The sequence below is a fragment of the Erinaceus europaeus genome, chromosome 3 (assembly GCF_950295315.1).
Source record: "Erinaceus europaeus chromosome 3, mEriEur2.1, whole genome shotgun sequence".
NCBI lineage: Eukaryota > Metazoa > Chordata > Mammalia > Eulipotyphla > Erinaceidae > Erinaceus > Erinaceus europaeus.
This window is the reverse complement of record NC_080164.1, coordinates 55,520,131-55,538,905: the sequence shown is the minus strand read 5'-3', so window position 1 is coordinate 55,538,905 and position 18,775 is coordinate 55,520,131. Positions and strand designations below refer to the sequence as shown.

The 18,775-nt window shown below is 38.7% G+C and overlaps 1 protein-coding gene across 2 annotated transcripts in view; it reads right to left on the bottom strand.

Annotated features, from left to right (window-relative positions):
• Positions 1 to 18,371, bottom strand: part of PUS10 (pseudouridine synthase 10) — a 61,642-nt gene extending 43,271 nt beyond the window's left edge. Inside the window, exons 1-4 of one of the 2 annotated variants that reach the window (XM_060187224.1) lie at positions 18,187 to 18,371; positions 12,113 to 12,253; positions 5,862 to 6,125; positions 3,727 to 3,813 (exon numbers count right to left, since the gene is read on the bottom strand). In XM_060187224.1, coding sequence (XP_060043207.1) covers positions 3,727 to 3,813; positions 5,862 to 6,125; positions 12,113 to 12,238 — 477 coding nt within the window. In that variant the 5' untranslated portion in view covers positions 12,239 to 12,253; positions 18,187 to 18,371. The remainder of the gene's footprint in view (positions 1 to 3,726; positions 3,814 to 5,861; positions 6,126 to 12,112; positions 12,254 to 18,186) is intronic. The other variant, XM_007539640.3, reaches the window with a different exon arrangement.
• Between the last annotated feature and the right edge of the window lie 404 nt (positions 18,372 to 18,775).

The following is an 18,775-nucleotide window of genomic DNA, read 5'->3' as shown; positions in this document are numbered from 1 at the left end:
TAACATTTCTATTTTCTATTATCTTTATTTACTGGACTATAGACAGCCAGAAATCGAGAGGGTAGGGGGAGATAGATAGATAGACAGACAGACAGATAGATAGATATGGACCTGCAGCTCCAATTCACCATTTGCAAAGCTTTCTCCCTGCAAGTAGGGAGAACCCTAGTCCTTTTGCATCGTAACATGTGCAGTCAACCAGGTGCGTCACCACCTGGCCCCCCTCCTGGTTCTATATTTATGGCAGAAAAACCTCTCATTTATAAGGAAGTCCCTCAAGTATTTAAGAAAAATAAATTCATTCCACTAAATCATCTCCTCCAAATTAAGTAACTCAATAGTTAATAGTTCTTTCAATAGTCGTACCTAAAATCCTTAAATTATTAGTGGGTTATTAACTAAAACCCCATGTCTTATCTTTAAACACAATTTTTGAGACCCTCCTGCCTCAGCCTTTATTTGGTAATCCCTTTTTTCCCCTAAATCTAAGTATAATGTTTATACTTATCTTTATTCCCAATAAATTTCATTTTGTTAATTTCCCTATTCCTGAAATCTCTTTGAATCTCAGTTCTACTATATTTCCAACTGTCAAACCCACCTGTCTTATATATTCCCATTATACTATCACTGAGATAAATTATGAACAGAATAAGATATGAAAACTTCCATTTGTAGAGATTCAGATTTAAGAAGTCTGAGACAAGGCCCAGAAATTCAATACTCCCCCACCTGTGCCACCTCAATGCCCAAGTGAGCTTCAGCTTTAAGTTTCTGCATTACACATTTGAAGAAATACTGTTTAATCTAATACCATTCACTAGTAAGCTCCTTTTGTGTATAGCCAATTACACACAAACCATCCAGTTATTGTCACACCCTTATTGTGTTTCCTGTCACTTTCAGGAATTTAACATGAGGAAGAAAAACAGTCAAATGACTAGATGAATTTTAGTCACTATGATACTACTAGAGTTCCTTGCTATACCAGTCCAACTCGCCTGTAAAAGGAAGAAATGATGAAGACATTTTTTTAAACCTGATTTGCTCTTAACAAATCTAACTGGTATGTTGACAATCAAGTCTTCCTTATTTTAAGCACCTACAATGTATTCCTTTAGTTCCTGATCTAAAATCTTGCCAGGATTTTAAAGTCAAGATCAACAGCTGGTGGTTAAAAGAACTTTCTTCACCTTTGGAAAGTTGGAACTGTCCTTATGTCTCCAATCATTTGGAAAAGATGCTATCTTTTTAGGGAGGGGGAGGTTGGAGAACAGAGAGGAGAGAAGGGGAGATGGTGGGAGGGGAGGAAGAAAACAGATCATCACACTGATACATGTGATGCCAGACACCAAACTCAGGACCACGTGCTTGAAAGTCCAAGGCTTTATCCACTGTGCCCTCTACAGCCACAAATCTGCTTTTAAAATTTCAAAGACCATAGAAGCCCCTGCGATGAAGTAGGACGGAGAGAAGAGGGATGTGCTTGATGTGGCTCACAGCAGTATTACGCATGCCTAATTGCATAAGGTCCTGGATTCCACCCCTGGAACCATATAATAAAGCAAAATGGGGAGCCAGGCAGTGGCGCATATTACCATGTACAAAAGTCCAGGTTCAAGCCCCTGGTCCCCACCTGCAGGGGGAAGCTTCAGGAGTGGTGAAGCATTGCTACAGGTGTCTCTGTCTCCACCCTGCCCTCACCACCACCAGCTCTCCCTTCCCTCAGTTTCTCTCTGTCTCTATCCAAAAATAAATAAAATAAGGGCTGGCTGGTGGCACATCCAGTTGAGTGCACATGTTACAATGCACAAGGACCCCAGTTTAAGCCCCTGGTCCCCATATGCAAGGGGGAAATCTTTGCAAGTGGTGAAGCAGGGTTGCAGGGGTCTGTCTCTCTTCCTCTCTATCACCCCCTTCCCTCTTGATTTCTGGCTATCTCTGCCCAATAAATAAATAAAGATAATAAAAATATATTACAAATAAATAAATAGGGGCTGGGCGGTAGCCCAGTGGGTTAAGTGCACACGGCACAAAGCACAAGGACCAGTGTAAGGATCCCGGTTCGAGCCCCCAGCCCCCACCTGCAGGGGGAGTCGCTTCACAGGCGGTGAAGCAGGTGTGCAGGTGTCGATCTTTCTCTCCCCTTTCTGTCTTCCCCTCCTCTCTCCATTTCTCTCTGTCCTATCCAACAATAATGACAGCAATAACAACAACAGTGGTAAACAACAAGGGCAACAAAAGGGAAATAACAGCCTCCAGGAGCAGTGGCTTCATATTGTAGGCACTGAACCCCAGCAATAACCCTGGAGGCAAATAAATAAATAAATAAAAATAAGTAAGTTTAAAAAATAAAATAAAAAGACAAAACAAGTGAAACAGAAATAACAGAAAATAACAGAAAAATGCTTTAGTCTCACATTAAAAAAAGAAACATAGGTAAAAGGTATTGTTCAATAATACAAGAGTCACCTAACATACTAAACTATATGAATGGATTAATTCCCCAGTTACTAAAAGGGTCATACATACTTTGATTAGTATTTAGCAGTAAATATCAGTTATAAAAAAATAAGTAAGGGAGGGCCAGGTGGTGGCACACTGGGTTAAGCGTACATAGTACGAAGCTCAAGGACCCAGCAAGGATCCCAGTTTGAGCCCTGGCTTCCCACCTGCAGAGGGTGTCATTTCACAAGCCATGAAGCAGGTCTGCAGGTGTATTTCTCTTCTCCTCTCTATCTTCCCCTCCTTCTCAATTTCTCTCTGTCCTATCCAATAAAAATGGGGAAAGATGGCCTCCAGGAGCAGCGAATTTGTAGTGCTGGCACCGAGCCCTAGCAATAAAATTTTAAAAATTAAAAAATAGTAATAATAATAATAAGGTTTATATTGGAAAAATTCAATTTTTACTTTTATTTTAGATTTTTTTTTTTTTGCTTTTTAAAAATCTGTAAGTTTATTAATTTAAATGAAAGAAAGAACAGAACAACATTTGGTCATAGTTCTGAGGAACCTGGAGACTTTACACATGATAAGCATATGTCCTGTCCTGCCAAGTAAACCCTCTTCAACCACAGAATAATTCTGGTAATAAAACAGCATTTTCTATTTCTAAGTGAAATATACTTAGAAAGTGCTAAAATAGTATTTTTAAATTCACAGTATATGTGATAAAAACTCAGTAGTAATTATTGGTATTTTACAAAATGGTAAGATTTCAGGATATAATCTCACACTTGTGCATGGTATGTATAAGTCACTGCACCTTCTACCAACGTCATGTGTCCCACCCTGTGATAAGCACTACTGTTCTTACAGTGTCTGTATTCTTCCTTTTTCTACTAGAACAGTTGGTACCTTATTTTATTTTATTTCAGAAAACAATGCTTACTAGACTGAAATGATCCTATCATTGTAAAATGCACACATCTAGCCCCAAAAGTTTTCTGAAATGTTGTAAAATCTTTCTCTGACCAATATGGTTCACACAGAATGGTTCAATGAATGTCTGCTGCTAGAGAATCAACTAACTTTGAGTCAACAGTTCTTTTTTCCCATCCATTCACTCAACATTATTAAGCAGCTACAAGTTGCTTTTAATCTTTTAATAAGTATACAAAAAAATATGAAAGGCATAATACAGTAATGAGTATTCCTATGCCTCCCATTTCTGAGACAGTTCTGGCATGTACTCCAACATAACTTTATGTGTTCACATGACCTTACCTCTCTTACAGACAGCTGTGGTGGGAAGGAGACTGAAAACACCAAGTTGGTAAATTCAAACCCAGAGGCCTCAACCTTTTGGCACACCTGAAAAATAGTGTTACAATTATATGTAAATCCTTAAAAATGTCATATTAATCTACATAACATGCATTTTAAGCCCAGAATGTAAGACTGAAAAAATTGTTAAAAAAAAAAAAAAACTTTGAGTAGGGAATTCTCACACTTAGAAATCAAATACTTATTAGTGATGATCCTGGAAGAGTGACATCACAAGGCACCAAAATAGAAAGGATTCACCTTTTGAAACTACTAAATGTCAAAAATAGTTTTCTATTAGTTCATCTCATAATTTAAAAACTGTTTTAAACAAAATATGGCACTTTGTTTTTTTTAAATATTTATTTATTTCCTTTTTGTTGCCCTTGTTTTTACTGTTGTAGTTATTATTGTTGTTGTTGATGTAGTTGTTGTTGGATAGGACAGAGAGAAATGGAGAGAGATGGGGAAGACAGAGAGGGGAAGAGAAAGACACCTGCAGACCTGCTTCAATGCCTGTGAAGTGACTCCCCTGCAGGTGGGGAGCCAGGGGCTCGAAACAAGATCCTCACACTGGTCCTTGGGCTTTGAGCCACATGCGCTTAACCTGCTGTGCTACTGCCCGACTCCCAAAATATGGCACTCTTGACAGCTGTAAACAAAAGGCAACCCCACATTTGAGTGTGTACCTTCCTAGACAATAAACAGGCCTGCTAAGTTTTTGCAGACTCTTCAATTATGTTATGCAGCAAAAGGAAAGATATTTTATATTTTAATTGAATAGCACTCATTGTTGGAACTATATGGATACAAGTATCATTGATTTTCAGTTATCATTTATCACCTGCTAAAACATAATTTGAAAATAGTAGACTTTTTATTATTATTATTGGATAGAGACAGAAATTGAGAGGGAGGGGGAGATACAGGGAGAGTGACTGAGAGACACCTCCAGCCCTGCTTTACCACTTCTAAAGCTTTCCCCCTGCAGGTGGGGACCAGGGGTTTGAAACTGGGTCCTTGTGCACTATAATGTGTACGCTTAACCAGGTGTCCCAACTAGACTTGTTTTTTTTTTTGCCTCCAGGGTTATTGCTGGGGCTCGGTGCCTGCACTATGAATCCACTGCTCCTGAAGGTTATTTTTTCCCTTTTGTTGCCCTTATTGCTTATTGTTGTTGTTCTTTTTGTTCTTGTTGGATAGGACAGAGAGAAATGGAGAGAGGAGGGGAAGACAGAGAGGGGGAGAGAAAAACACCTGCAGACCTCCTTCACCACTTGTGAAGCGACCCCCTGCAAGTGGGGAACCAGGAGCTCCAATTGGGATCCTTACGCGGGTCCTTGCCCTTTGCACCACTTGCACTTAACCTGCTTAACCTGCTGCGCTATGGCCCGGGCCCCCAAGCTTGTTTTTTTTAAAAAAGTGTTTTAGTGTATTTTGTTGTGATTTAAAATGAATGATACTGTTTCTTAGTATCAAAAGAATTCTAAAGGCCAGGTATAGCTTACCCAGTAAGATGTATATATGACAACACCCAGGAAAATTTTGGTGTTATGTTTGCTCTCTTTTCCCTGTATCTCTCTCCCTCTACCTAAAATAAGAATTAAAAAGCCACCCAGAAAGTAGTGAAATCATGGACCCATAATCACACAGACAAACACAAGGTCTAGGCTTTAAGACTAAAAATCTTGGGAGTCGGGCGGTGGCGCAGTGGGTTAAGCGCACGTGGCGCAAAGCGCAGGGACCGGCTTAAGCATCCCGGTTCGAGCCCCCGGCTCCCCACCTACAGGGGAGTCGCTTCACGGCGGTGAAGCAGGTCTGCAGGTGTCTATCTTTCTCTCCCCTCTCTCTCTGTCTTCCCCTCCTCTCTCCATTTCTCTCTGTCCTATCCAACAACAAAGCAACGTCAACAATGGCAATAATAACCGCAACGAGGCTGCAACAACTAGGGCAACAAAAAGGGGGAAAAATGGCCTCCAGGAGCGGTGGATTCATGGTGCAGGCACCAAGCCCAGCAATAACCCTGGAGGAAAAAAAAAAAAAAAAGACTAAAAATCTCTAAATAATTACACATATAGTAAAAACAAATTAGTTACCTTTTTAATGAACTCTTTTTCACAAAATTCTTGAAGAATTCCTAAGCATACATTGCACACATTCAAATTTGAATCCTTGGAAGCAATGTCTCCATCTTCTACAACAGAGATCTTTCTTTCTCCATTTTGATTCAGATTATCAATTCCTTCAATTCCATCTTCTAATTCTTGTAGTTTAATCTTTTTGGAAGGTGGATTTGGAGATTGCAAAATTAATTCATCTTTTTCAGTTTCCAGAAATTTCTGTAGTTCGTTGAGCAATTCCTGAAAAATCAGATTTTTTAATCAGTTTTTTTATTAAGAAAAGTAATAACCCTTTGATAATACCCTTAACAGTAAAGCAAAACATGGAGTAAAATTGTGACACATCATAAATTAATACAGTGTTGATTTGTATCAATTTTGAAGCTATCAATTTTATTAGTCAGCACTGATTTTTATGGGAATTAAAAGAAGAATTACCTTTTATAATATATAAATGTGAATATTAAAAAATGGATTTATTTATTTATGAGAAAAAGAGAGGGGGAGGGAGAACCAAAGTACCACTTTGGCATATTAAGTGCTAGAGACCAAACTCAGCATTTCATACTTTCAAGTCCACTTTCATACTTTCAAGTCCTACCAGGCTACAGTTTATTTTCTAAAGAGTTGCATTTGTTAGTGAAATCTAAGTCCTAAAACTGAGGCAGAAAAGTTCCATTAATGAATTCACTAATTTGTTTTTTTAAGATTTTATTTATTTATTAATGAGAAAGATAGGAAGAGAGAAAGAAAGAACCAGACATCACTCTGGTACATGGCTGCCAGGGATTGAACTCAGGACCTCATGCTTGAGAATCTAGTTCCTTCTTCTTCTTCTAGCGTTTGCCCTTTTTCCGTAGCCAGTCAACAGCGTCAGGTTGAGCCTGATGTAAAGTTTCAAGACCTCCTTTGAATCTGGAGAGGTGGCAGTCGTTGACTATGTGGGTCATAGTCTGTCTGTAGCCGCAGAGGCAGTTCGGGTCGTCTCTGGCTCCCCAGCGATGGAACATAGCGGCGCACCGGCCATGGCCTGTTAGATAGCGATTGAGGAGGGCCCAATCATAACGTGCTAGGTCAAAGCTGGGTTGACGCTTGCAGGGGTCTGTGATCTAGTTCCTTAGCCACTGCGTCACCTCCCAGACCACAAATTCATTAATTTGAATTGTGGTTCTGTAGTGAGGATCATTCATTTGCTCATTTCAGCCAAAAAAAAAAAAAAAAAGATTTCTAATTCTTAATAAATAAAAATGAAAACTGAATTTCATTCCTTGCCAAGTTATTTTATAATTGCATAATCACTAAAACCTCATATGAACAATATTTAATATGAAATGTGAAAATTAAGCAGTCAACTAAGTAAAACTTATTTCAAGACAATTTACTAAATAAAGGTAAACACACATTGGCAATACAGAATTTTGGTACAACTATCACAAAACATTTTCATGTATTAATTGAATAATTCTGCTCCTTTTCGGTTTACTTGATTTGAAACTCTTTATATTAAAATATAACAAGTGGCACTATTAAAATACTTCTCATATTTCAGACATTCCACTCATTTAATTACTCAGAGGACTTTTCCTTAGTTTTGTCTAAATTAGGTTTTATTATTCAGTTGCTAAATAAAAACTCTTTCAAAATTCACTCAGATTACAATTTGTTGACCTTATAGTGAAAGCAACCTTTAAATATATTTTGTTAAGACATGGATCCTATTTTTTATCTTTAATAATTAACTATTTATATACATATATACAAACAGGCATATTCTGGCCACATAAATACTTATTAATATTTAAGATATGGGGCCAGGCAGTTACAGTGTACAAGGACCCAAGATGGAGACCTTGGTACCCACTTGCAGGGGGAAAGCTTTGTGAGTGATGAGGCAAGGCTGCAGGTGTCTTTCTGTCTCTCTTTATCTTTCCCTCCCCTCTAGATCTTTGGCCATCTAGCCAATAAATAAAGATAATTTAAAAATTTTTTTAAAGGCTCAAAATTGAATAAAATTATTTTAAAAATTTAAGATCTATGCCAGTGCACACAAGCTCGCGCACAAAGATACATATGGTATACATATAGTTATGTGACTAGAACTATAAGTATATAAATAGAACATATCAAAAGATTTATTTGTTTGAGAAAGGAAGAGAGAAAAAGGGACTAAGAGAGGATCACTCTGGCACACATGATGCCAGGAACTGAACTTGGGACCACAAGCTTGAAAGTTCAATGCTTTATCCACTATATCACTTCTTGAGCCACTAAATCAAATTCCAAACATGGTTAACAAAAAAATTGTCTTCAAATATTTTCATGTTTATTTGAATAATCTGATATTAAAAAATTAGTAAAGCTTTCTTCTTTCATATTTACTTCAAATATCACAATAAAAACTTGAATAAGATTATAATGTTTTTAGAATTACAGAAATATCAGCTTATTTTATAGTTATAGTATATATAAATGAATATACATTGTCTAGAAAGTGGTATAATTGATAAAGTGCTGACTTTACAAGCATGAAGTCTCAAGTTTGATCTCCATTATAACAAGTGATGCTCTGATTCTCTCTATTATCATCAAATAAAGTAATATTTAAAAAATGATAATACACATACAGGAATCAGTATAGCATATATAAAATTTCCAGTTTTCACAGTAGTTTTACATATTTATTAGATACTGCCCCTTCAATTCTTGTGAGGTAAATGTAATTCCTATTTGCAAAAGAGAAAACCAGAGGGAGTCGGGCAGTAGTGCTTTGCGCAGGTGGCGCAAAGAGCAAGGACGGGTGTGAGGATCCTGTTTCGAGCTCTCCGGCTCCCCACCTGCAGGGGAGTCGCTTCACAGGCGGAGAAGCAGGTCTGCAGGTGTCTATCTTTCTCTCTCCCTCTGTGTCTCCCCTCCTCTCTCCATTTCTCTCTGTCCTATTCAACAACGACATCAACAACAATAATAACTACAACAATAAAACAACAAGGGCAACAAAAGGGAATAAATAAATAAATATTTTAAAAAGAGAGAGCGAGAGAGAGAGAAAACCAGAGCTGAAAAAGCGGTGAGACTGGGATTCAAATCTAGCTCCAAATTCTATGCTTTGGAGTCAGACAAGTCATATCCTAGCTTTCTCATTTAATAGCTGTGTAACTTTATGCAGGTTTCTTAATCTCTCTGTGCCTGTTTCTTCATCTGAAAATAGACAGTGGCCAGGGAAGTGGTACAATGGATAAAATGTTGAACCCTCAAGCATGAAGCCCTAATTTCAATCCAAAGCAATGTATACACTAGAGTGATGCTCTTGTTCTCTCTTCCTCTCACTAATAAATATTTTTCCCCAGTGAGACTTGTTTTCTTTTTTAAGTTTTTATAATTTAATATTTATATTTATTTTGATTTACTATTTATTTACAAAATTAGAAAATAATAGGGCTGTAATTTCAAACCACTCCAACCACCAGAGTTCTTTAAAAAAAAGACAAGTCGGGAGTCTGGCGGTAGCTTAATGGGTTAAGCGCATGTGGCACAAAGCGCAAGGACCACCGTAAGGATCCTGGTTTGAGCCACAGGCTCCCCACCTACAGGGGAGTCACTTCACAGGCGGTGAAGCAGGTCTGCAGGTGTCTATCTTTCTCTTCCCCTCTCTGTCTTCCCCTCCTCTCTCCATTTCTCTCTGTCCTATCCAACAATGACAACATCAATAATAACTACAACAATAAAACAAGGACAACAAAAGGGAATAAATATAAAAAAATTTTATAATATGTACTTAGCTAACAAGTTATTACAGGATTAAATGGGAGAATCTGACATATCATAACAACAATAAATGAGTACTGACTATAATGATTATTTCTAAAATCATCAAAACTACTAGTAAATAAGAAAAAATGTGTGCTATTCTTAATTCCTGGGAAATATTTTTTAAGATCATAAGAAACTGAGGATGTATGTTTGTGTTGTATGTGTGTGGGGGGGATCCTCACTTAGTACCTTCAACAGATTTTTTTTTTTTTTTTTAACCAGAGCACTGCTCAGCTCTGGGTTATGATGTTATGGGGGATTGAACCTGGGACTTGAGAGCCTCAGGCATGAAAGTCTCTTTGCATAACCATTATGCTATACTCCCACCGTCAACAGATTCTTAAAACTAGTAGTCTATGGGGGTCCTGATGCATAATGAAACTGCACCCATGTTTCAATGAGTATTCTGTAAACCATCAATAAAAAACAAAAAACTGGTACTCTGAGCAAAATAACCTATAATAAAGTAGGTCTTTGAACATTTTATTCAATTTAGTCAGCACTGTTATTTTCTCTTGATCAACATTATAACAAAATCACATTGAAAGAAAGATTATTCGAGTCCATATATTATAGAAACTATATCCCTATAATCTTATAAACCATTATTAAATTAATAAAAATAGAACAAAAATATTATATAGTTATTATCTGCCTCTGAAAAGAACATCACTATCAGAATAAAAATTTTCACAAATGTTTTATCTTATTGTAATTATTATAGTAAATGTCAAAACTCTCTGTATATTACCACAAATATAAAAGATCTCTCTATATTACTTTTACTATTAGTAGTAATGTTATAATGATAATAAGTATTCACTTCTAAAGGGCTGCAAACATCTATTTATAAATACAAATGGCAATATAGAAAAGAAAAAAAAGGTGAGGGTGGAACCAGGCAGTGGTGTACCAGATTTAGCACACATAGTCCTATGCGCAAAGACCAGTTCAAAGACCTAGGTTTGAGCCCCCACTCCCTACTTATAGCGGGGATATTTCACAAGTGGTGAAGCAAGTCTATAGGTGTTTATCTTTCTCTCTCCCTCCCCTCTCAATTTATTTCTGTTGGATTTGTAGTACAGGCATTGAGCCCCAGTGATAACCCTGGTGGGAAAAAAAAAAAAAAAGTAGCCATATATACAATGTTTCCACTTGTTAGATCTTGAACAGCACCTGCTCTGTTACATCATAAATATATGTGTATATATTTATTTATATATATGTGTGTGTGCATATGTTATGTATGTATGCATATACATATGGTTTATTTATTGCAGCCCAGGAAGTAGATAAAGCCTTAAGCTCTCAACCATGAGGTCCTGAGTTCATGCCCCAACATCATATGTGCCAGAATGATTCTCTGGTTCCCTTTATGTCCTTTCTCTTCTCTCCCATTAATAAAATAATAATAATAATATAATAATAATGAAGAGGGGGCTGGGCAGTGGCACAACTGGTTAAGTACACATAGTATGAAGCACAAGGATCTTTGCAAAGATCTGGATTCAAACCTCCCACTCCCCACCCATAAGGGAAAAGCTTCACAAAAGGTGAAGCAGGTCTGTAGGTATCTCTCCCTCTCTATGCTCCCCTCCCTTCTCAATTTAAGGGGCAATATCTAATAAAATATGTAAAACTACTTTGAAAACTGGAAATTCTATATATGCTATGCTGATTACTGTATGTGTATTATCATTTTTTAAAGATTTGCTTTATTTGATGATAACATATATAGAGAGAATCAAAGCATCACTCTGATACTTATTATATTGGAGATCAAACTTGAGACTTCATGCTTGTAAGGTCAGCAATTTACTGATTATACCATTGTCTCAATTTCTCTCTGTCCTATCAAAAAACAAAAGACTATATGAGCAGTGGATTCATAGTGCAGGCACCAAGTCTCAGCGATAATCCTAGAGGGAAAAAAAATATATATATATATGTTTACTCACCTCACGAAAGGGAAAGAGAGAGAAATACCAGAGCACTGCTTCATGATATGCTGTGCCAGGGATCAAACCCAGAAACTCACACATGCACAGCAACATGTCTTAGTACCTGCTAAATCACCTCCTCTGTTACATCTTAGTAATATCTGATGAGAGGCACCACATTATGATATCCTATCTAGATACCCTTTTGGAAAGGCATAAAAATTTAAAGCACCAGGAAATGACTCCACAATGATTGTACTACATTAAATGTTAGATCTGGTCATTTGAGAAGGTACTCACATTTATTATGAGATTTTTCTTCTGAGAGTAGCAATTCAGAAAGTATTACCATTAGTAATTATTTTACTATAGTACTAAAAAAAATCAATAAAGAGTTATACATAGATAATTGCCCTCAAGTATTCGGGAACTCATTTAAAAATAAATTTCTTAACTTAAAAAAAACAAAACATAAAATACCTTGTATGAAAGTTTGTAAGGTGCATGGAAGTCCACACCACAGAATCTGAAGATACATCTTGGACAGGTACCAGTACTGAACAACAACTGGGCCACATGCTTGTTTTCCTCATTCAGTGGAAACATACTGAAAAATCACAACTAAAAAGGAAACACAAAAACTAATGAGCATCTTTTGTGTTTTACTTCCATAGACATACATATCAGCATCTTTAGCTATGAAAACTAGCTTTTATTTGGAAAACATTATTTTGTACTTTGTTTGTCAAAGGTCATTTCTTTATGTAAAGAACAAAGTTCAGGGTGCAGAGCAGTGGCATACCCGAGAAGTGCACATAGTACTAAGTGCAAGGACTTGCGCAAGAATCCAAGTTCGAGCCTGCAGCAGCTCTGCTTCACAAGCGGTTAAGTAGGGCTGCAGGTATTTTTTTTTTTGGGGGGGGGGCCTGCAGGTATTTATCTTTCTCTCTCCCTCTCTCCCCCTCCTCTCACTTTCTGTCTCTATCCAATAAAATGGGGAAAAAATGGCTGCAGTGGATTTGTAGTACCAGCACCAAGCCCCAATGATAACCCTGGAGGCAAAAAAAAAAAAAGAACAAAGATTAATCGATAATATATTGCCCATTTTGTTCAATAACCTTTTGCCATCTTTCCATGAGCTTTCTTTTTTAAAAATATTTATTTAGTTTCCCTTTTGTTGCCCTTATTGTTTTGTTATAGTTATTGTTGTTACTGATGTTGTCATTGTTGGATAGGACAGAGAGAAATGGAGAGAGGAGGGGAAGACAAAGAGCAAGAAAGACACCTGCAGATCTGCTTCACCACCTGTGAAGCGATGCCTCTGCACATGGGGAGCTGGGGGCTCGAACCCAGATCCTAACTCAGGTCCCTTACTCCGGTCCTTGCACTTTGCGCTTAGTGAGCTTAACCCACTGTGCTACTGCCTGACTCCCTCCATGAGCTTTCTAATTCCTTCAGCGGGCCCTTGCGATTAGTACTATACTTTCTAATTCCTTCAGCGGGTCCTTGCGATTAGTATTATGTGTGCTTAACCTGGTGCATCATCACCCAGCCCCCTCAGCTTTATAATTCCTGGTTCATAGAAGGGCCTATCTTTATCAGCAAAAAAAAAAAAAAAAAACTGAACAAGGTGCTGATTTACAGCCTCATCTTAATTGAATGTTACACCACACAAGGAATTTTTTTTCCCTGCCTCCAAGGTTACCACTGGGACTCAATGCCTGCACTACCAATCCACTGCTTCTGGTGGCTTTTTCCCCCCATTGTTACTGTTGCTGAAAGGACAGAGAGAAATTGAGAGAGGAGGAGAAGACAGAGGAGGGAAAAATAAGACACCTATAGACCTGCTCCGCCACTTGTGAAGCAACCCCCCTGTATGTGGGAGGGAGGGCTCAAGCCAGGATCCTTTCTCCAGTCCTTGCCTTCACATTATGTGTACTTAACTAAAAGAGCACTGCTGCCTGGGCCCCTACAGAAGGAGTTTTGAAGAGAGCAAAACAAGTGGAGTCTGAGGGTGCAAGGTCAGGCAAGTACTATGGGTGTGGCAAACATCCTGTCCAAGCTCCAACAATTTTTGAAGGGTGATCAAATCTGTATGTGGTCCTTTACAACTAAGGACTTCAGGAAATTTCTGGATGATGGGTTTGTCCAACTGCAACAGCAGACACTGACTGATTGCTTCGGTCCTTTGTAGGAGCTCAAAAAACATGACACCTTTAAAAACCTACCACGCTGAGAGCATAACCTTCCTCTGATGAATGTCTGCTTTCAATGTCATTTCAGGCGAATCATCATGTCAGGATAAAGACTGTACACGACACTATTGTAAACAATCCATTTCTCATCACCAGTTACCAGTCCTTCAAAAAAGGATCATTTTTCTCACATTTAATGAGTATATCACTGATGTTTATATGTACCATTAAATAAACTACTTTGAATTCATGAGGAAGCCAAATATGGAGCTTGCTTCTTTCTCCAGCTTCTTCAGATGGTTATGAATGCTTGAATGATGGATATTCAATGTTTCTGCAATCTCTTGTATTGTGTAACATGGGTTTGACTAGACCAATGCCTTTATTTTGTTATCATCAACCTCAGTTGTCTCCCCAACCAAGGAACATTGGTGAGATCAAAATTACCAGCACAGAATTTTCTGAATTTATCATTAGCACTGACATTCTTATAGAGCACTTTCATTACAAACTTTATGAAACTTTTCATGAACTTGACGTGTTCTTTCTTTTATAGAAGTAAAATAGTAACATATGGAGAAAGTGCAGTTTGGCCTTCCATCTTTAACTTGTAAAATCTCCAAAACACAATCAAATAGCTCAATTTTTTAAATGAAGTTAGAACTGTTACCTGTCAAATGACATAGAAATAGCATAGATACCAATGACTCTAGTACTTCTAAAAATGAACTAGCTCCAACTGCTGCAAAACTGTGTCATTAATCTTCTGACAATCCAGTATCTTTGGCAAATTAAATACACTAAAAAAAAAAAAAATACTAGAGAATATAGGAAAATCCAATGTATATTGCAATCCAGAAGATTATTTAATCATTTTGTTCTGTAAAAACAGACCTGATTAATCAATCAGTACATATCACTTCAAAATGAAGAACTAAGGACATTTTATAAAAACAGTGATTGTATGGCAATGTGGAATAGTATAACTGGTCATGCAGATAAAAGGCAGTGATATCTTTCAATCTGTACAGTTTCATGATTTAAATGAACTTGCGTTTAATCTATAGGAAAGTTAAACTCTTAGTAATTGTTTTAAATGAGCATTTCTATAAGTGTGATGTTTAAATTTAGTTTGTTTTCCCACCCTTTAAAATCTACAACTTGCGAAAATGTTTGTGATCGCCTATCAAAAAGATCCTTGACACAAAATAGTGAGAAGATAGGTAAGAGTTCTATAGAATTCCTCACTACAAAACCATTTCAGCAACCAAGATACTGGGGGGGGGGGGGGGTGTCTCTGGCTGAAAATGTGGGCTGACAAGAAAAAGAAAAAGAAGAAAACCAAGCTTGTCTGGACACACCAGTGAGAACTTTCAGACACCTAGATTAAGAAACACTGATTTAGTGTTGCCTAAGTATATGGGCTCTAGGGAACTTTCAATATATAATGGAGCTCTGAATGGTTATTATTTCCAAGTGATCTGAATTCCCTCTCCTAGCCCATTTAAAGTATATTCCTGGGCTTGGGAGACCATACTGATAAAATGTTTCTGTCTTTTAAGTTATCTTTTCTACTTCCTTACATTAGTTACAATCAAAAGAGTAACCATAACAATTAAATGTTTCTGTCTCAATCTTTTATCATTTCTACTTCCTTACATTAGTTACAATCAAAGACTTGTGGGCTAAGTAAAGAGCTCATTTAGATAGTGTGCTGCTTTGTCATGTGAGTGACCCAGACTTAAGCCCAGCTTCTGTAGCATTGAAGGAAGTTTCACTCTTTTTATATACATGTACCTATCTGTCTCAAGAAGGAAGGAAGGAAAGAAGGAAGGAATGGACTCCTTTAAATTATAATTAGTCTTTAACTCAGATAAACAGTTTCTTCCCCAACAGTTAAGTGCTAAAAAAGGACAGATACTTTGTACCAAAGATTTTCTTGGAGATTTAAGTTAAATAGTCTTATTAAAATGCACGTTCTAGGGGGCTGGGCGGTAGCGCAGCAGGTTAGGTGCACGTGGCGCAAGGCGTGAGGACCGGCATAAGGATCCTGGTTAGAGCCCCCAGCACCCCATCTGAAGGTGTCTAGCTTTCTCTCCCCCTCTCTGTCTTCCCCTTCTCTCTCCATTTCTCTCTATCCTGCCCAACAAGAACAATATCAATAATAACAACAACGATAGACAACAAAAAAGGGAAAAAATGGCCTCCAGGAGCAGTGGATTCATAGTGCAGGCACCGACCCACAGCAATAACCCTGGAGGCAAAAAAAGAAAAGAAAAAATTGCACGTTCTCCCTTTTGGCTTAAAGAATGTTTATTTCTCCAATGGGTACATTAAACTAAAAGTTCATGAAAAGTCAACAGATGAAATATTACAACTTCTTGGCTTATGTTACCAAACCTGTTGAGGATTAGGAAACCTGTCTTAAGCAATCTAGAGATGAACTTTAAAAAAAAGAAGGAGAAGAAGAAGAAGAAGAAGAAGAAGAAGAAGAAGAAGAAGAAGAAGAAGACGACGACGACGACGACGGAGAAGAAAGGCCTAGATTGGGCATGTTTTAGTAATTTAATCAATTTACAAACCTGGCAAGAGCATTTTCACCTATCAACAATCTGGTAACTGCTCAAGCACAATAAAATGAAAAGGAAAAAAATCAATAGTGCCTTAAATTCGTTTCATCTTGATGTATGGCCCTAAGATGATAGAACTTCCAGTCTCCTAAAACATCATAAATCAGGTGTCATGTAGAATTTATTCTGAAAGAAAGCTTAGGGGTCAGGTGGTGGTATGGTCAGGCCATGGCACAACCAGCTGAGCACACATTACTGGTGTTCAAGCCCTGGGACCCCATCAGTAGCAGAGAAGCTTCACAAGTGGTGAGGCAAGGGTTCCTTTTCTCTCCTTCCCTAGTTCCTCTTCAGTCTCAATCTCTCTTTCTCTCTGTCTCTCTCTTTCTCGGCTCTGGGTTTATGGTGGTTCGATCTGAGAGGTGAAACTGAACCTGGGACTTTGGAATCTCAGGCATGGGAGTCTCTGCATAACCATTATGCTACCTACCCCCACCCTCAATTTCTCTCAAGAAAGATAAGGGAGAAAGACTGAAGAAATGCATTCCATAGGGGTAAGATTTCTTTGTAGGTTACCTCTGTTGAGGCTTTTACTTTTCAAATAAAATGAAAATAAACTCTCAGAGTATGATAACAAAATGATAGCCTCTCAGATAGTGAGTTAAAATTGGGCAAGTAGAGTAAAAGGCATTAATTGTATGGTGGTGGACAGAAACTAGACTTTTGGTGAGGGTCAGTCATAATGTAGAATGTACAGATGTCAAATTATAACAGTCTATACAGAAAACCTACATAATGTTATAGACAATGTTACTTCATTACACATTTTTTAAAAAGGGGAGGGAAAAGTTTTGCCTTTGTTTTATGTTTGTTTTTACACAAAGAACTTCTGGAGCAAGTTGTTGTAACAGAACCTCCTGCCACTTGTTAGGACTCCCAAAGCGATGGAGTCCCTTCTCCACAAACCAAAGAAAACTAAATTTCTGGATTTACTGGGGAAAAAATGAATTGTCTTTTCACATCCCAGACAACTGCAGAAACCATTTATTACAAACAGGGAAGGAGTGGGACATGCATCAGACCATCAAAATGACCTGATAGCAGAGGAGGACCTAGAGGGGGTTGAATTGTCATGTGGAAAACTGAGAAATGTTACACATGTACAACCACTGTATTTTGCTGTCGACTGTAAACCATTACTCCCCCCCCCAATAAAGAAAAAGAGAAACTATCAAAATGACCAGGCTATGCCTCATATTCCAGGATCTTTTAAAATCCCATTTCCACCCACACAGAAGGATGTCCCCTCTCTCCCGCCGTGTGTGTGTGTGTGTGTGTGTGTGTGTGTATTTCCAGAGTCTGCACCTACAACTTCACTGTTCCAGCAGTATACTCAACAGGAGAATCAACACAAGGGTCTTTAATTTTACTTTTTTTTTTTTTTATCACCACCAGGTCTTTACTGTTCCAAGACAACTTTTTTTCTCTCCCAGATCGAAAGAAAGAGGGGGAAAAGGCAGGACAGGACAACCCCCCACCCAGCACTAAAGCTTCCTGCGGGACTGGTGAGGTGCGGCGCGAGCCCGCGCGATGCACCTGACATCGCAGGCCAGCACCTGCACGGCCGTTCTGGGCAAGTTCACTCCGGGTCTAAACTCCAGCTCCTCCCTGGCCAAGCAGCCCTTACCTTCTCCGATCAGATCCAAACAAAAAACAAACAAACCCTTCCCGCTCCACCCTACTTGCTCACAAAGCCGGTCCAACAAGAAAGAAACGATCCCCCTCTACCCACCCCTCTGGGAGCCGCAGTCCTCAAGCCCCAGTCCGGACCACTCAGCCTCACCTTCTCCCACCGCGCCCGAACCCGAGTTTTAACCCCTTCCGGCCCGCAGAGAGACTGGGGAAGCCTAAAGACAGCGCACCGAGAGCGTTGAACAATTCCGTTCCCCAAGGAAACTAGAGCTTTAGAACGAAAGTACCACCACCACCACCACCACCACCACCCCCGCCTCCCCAGCACTGGGATCGAATGAACTCTTTCTTGCTTGAAAGGAAATCAGGAAAACTGCTAGGCCTGGCTCCACATGCACACAACTCCCTGACCTGAGTTGGAGGCCAAAAGTGCGTGGGACGCCTCCCCCAGCCGGGCTGGGCCAGGTCCCCCAGGAGCCACCGTAGGATTCCGGGGTCTAGGATGTAATAGCCGCAGCCAGAAATATCGATAAGCCCTAGTCTTCAGATTGAGAACAGAACTTCTTACTAAATCCAGTTAAAGAGATTCCCTCGCCACTGCGCTGGATTAGTGCCGCCCTCCAGTCCTCCGGTCTCAGTTGAAGAAAGACTCAGTCACCTCCAGACCGCAGGGGTGGGCGGGGTCGAGG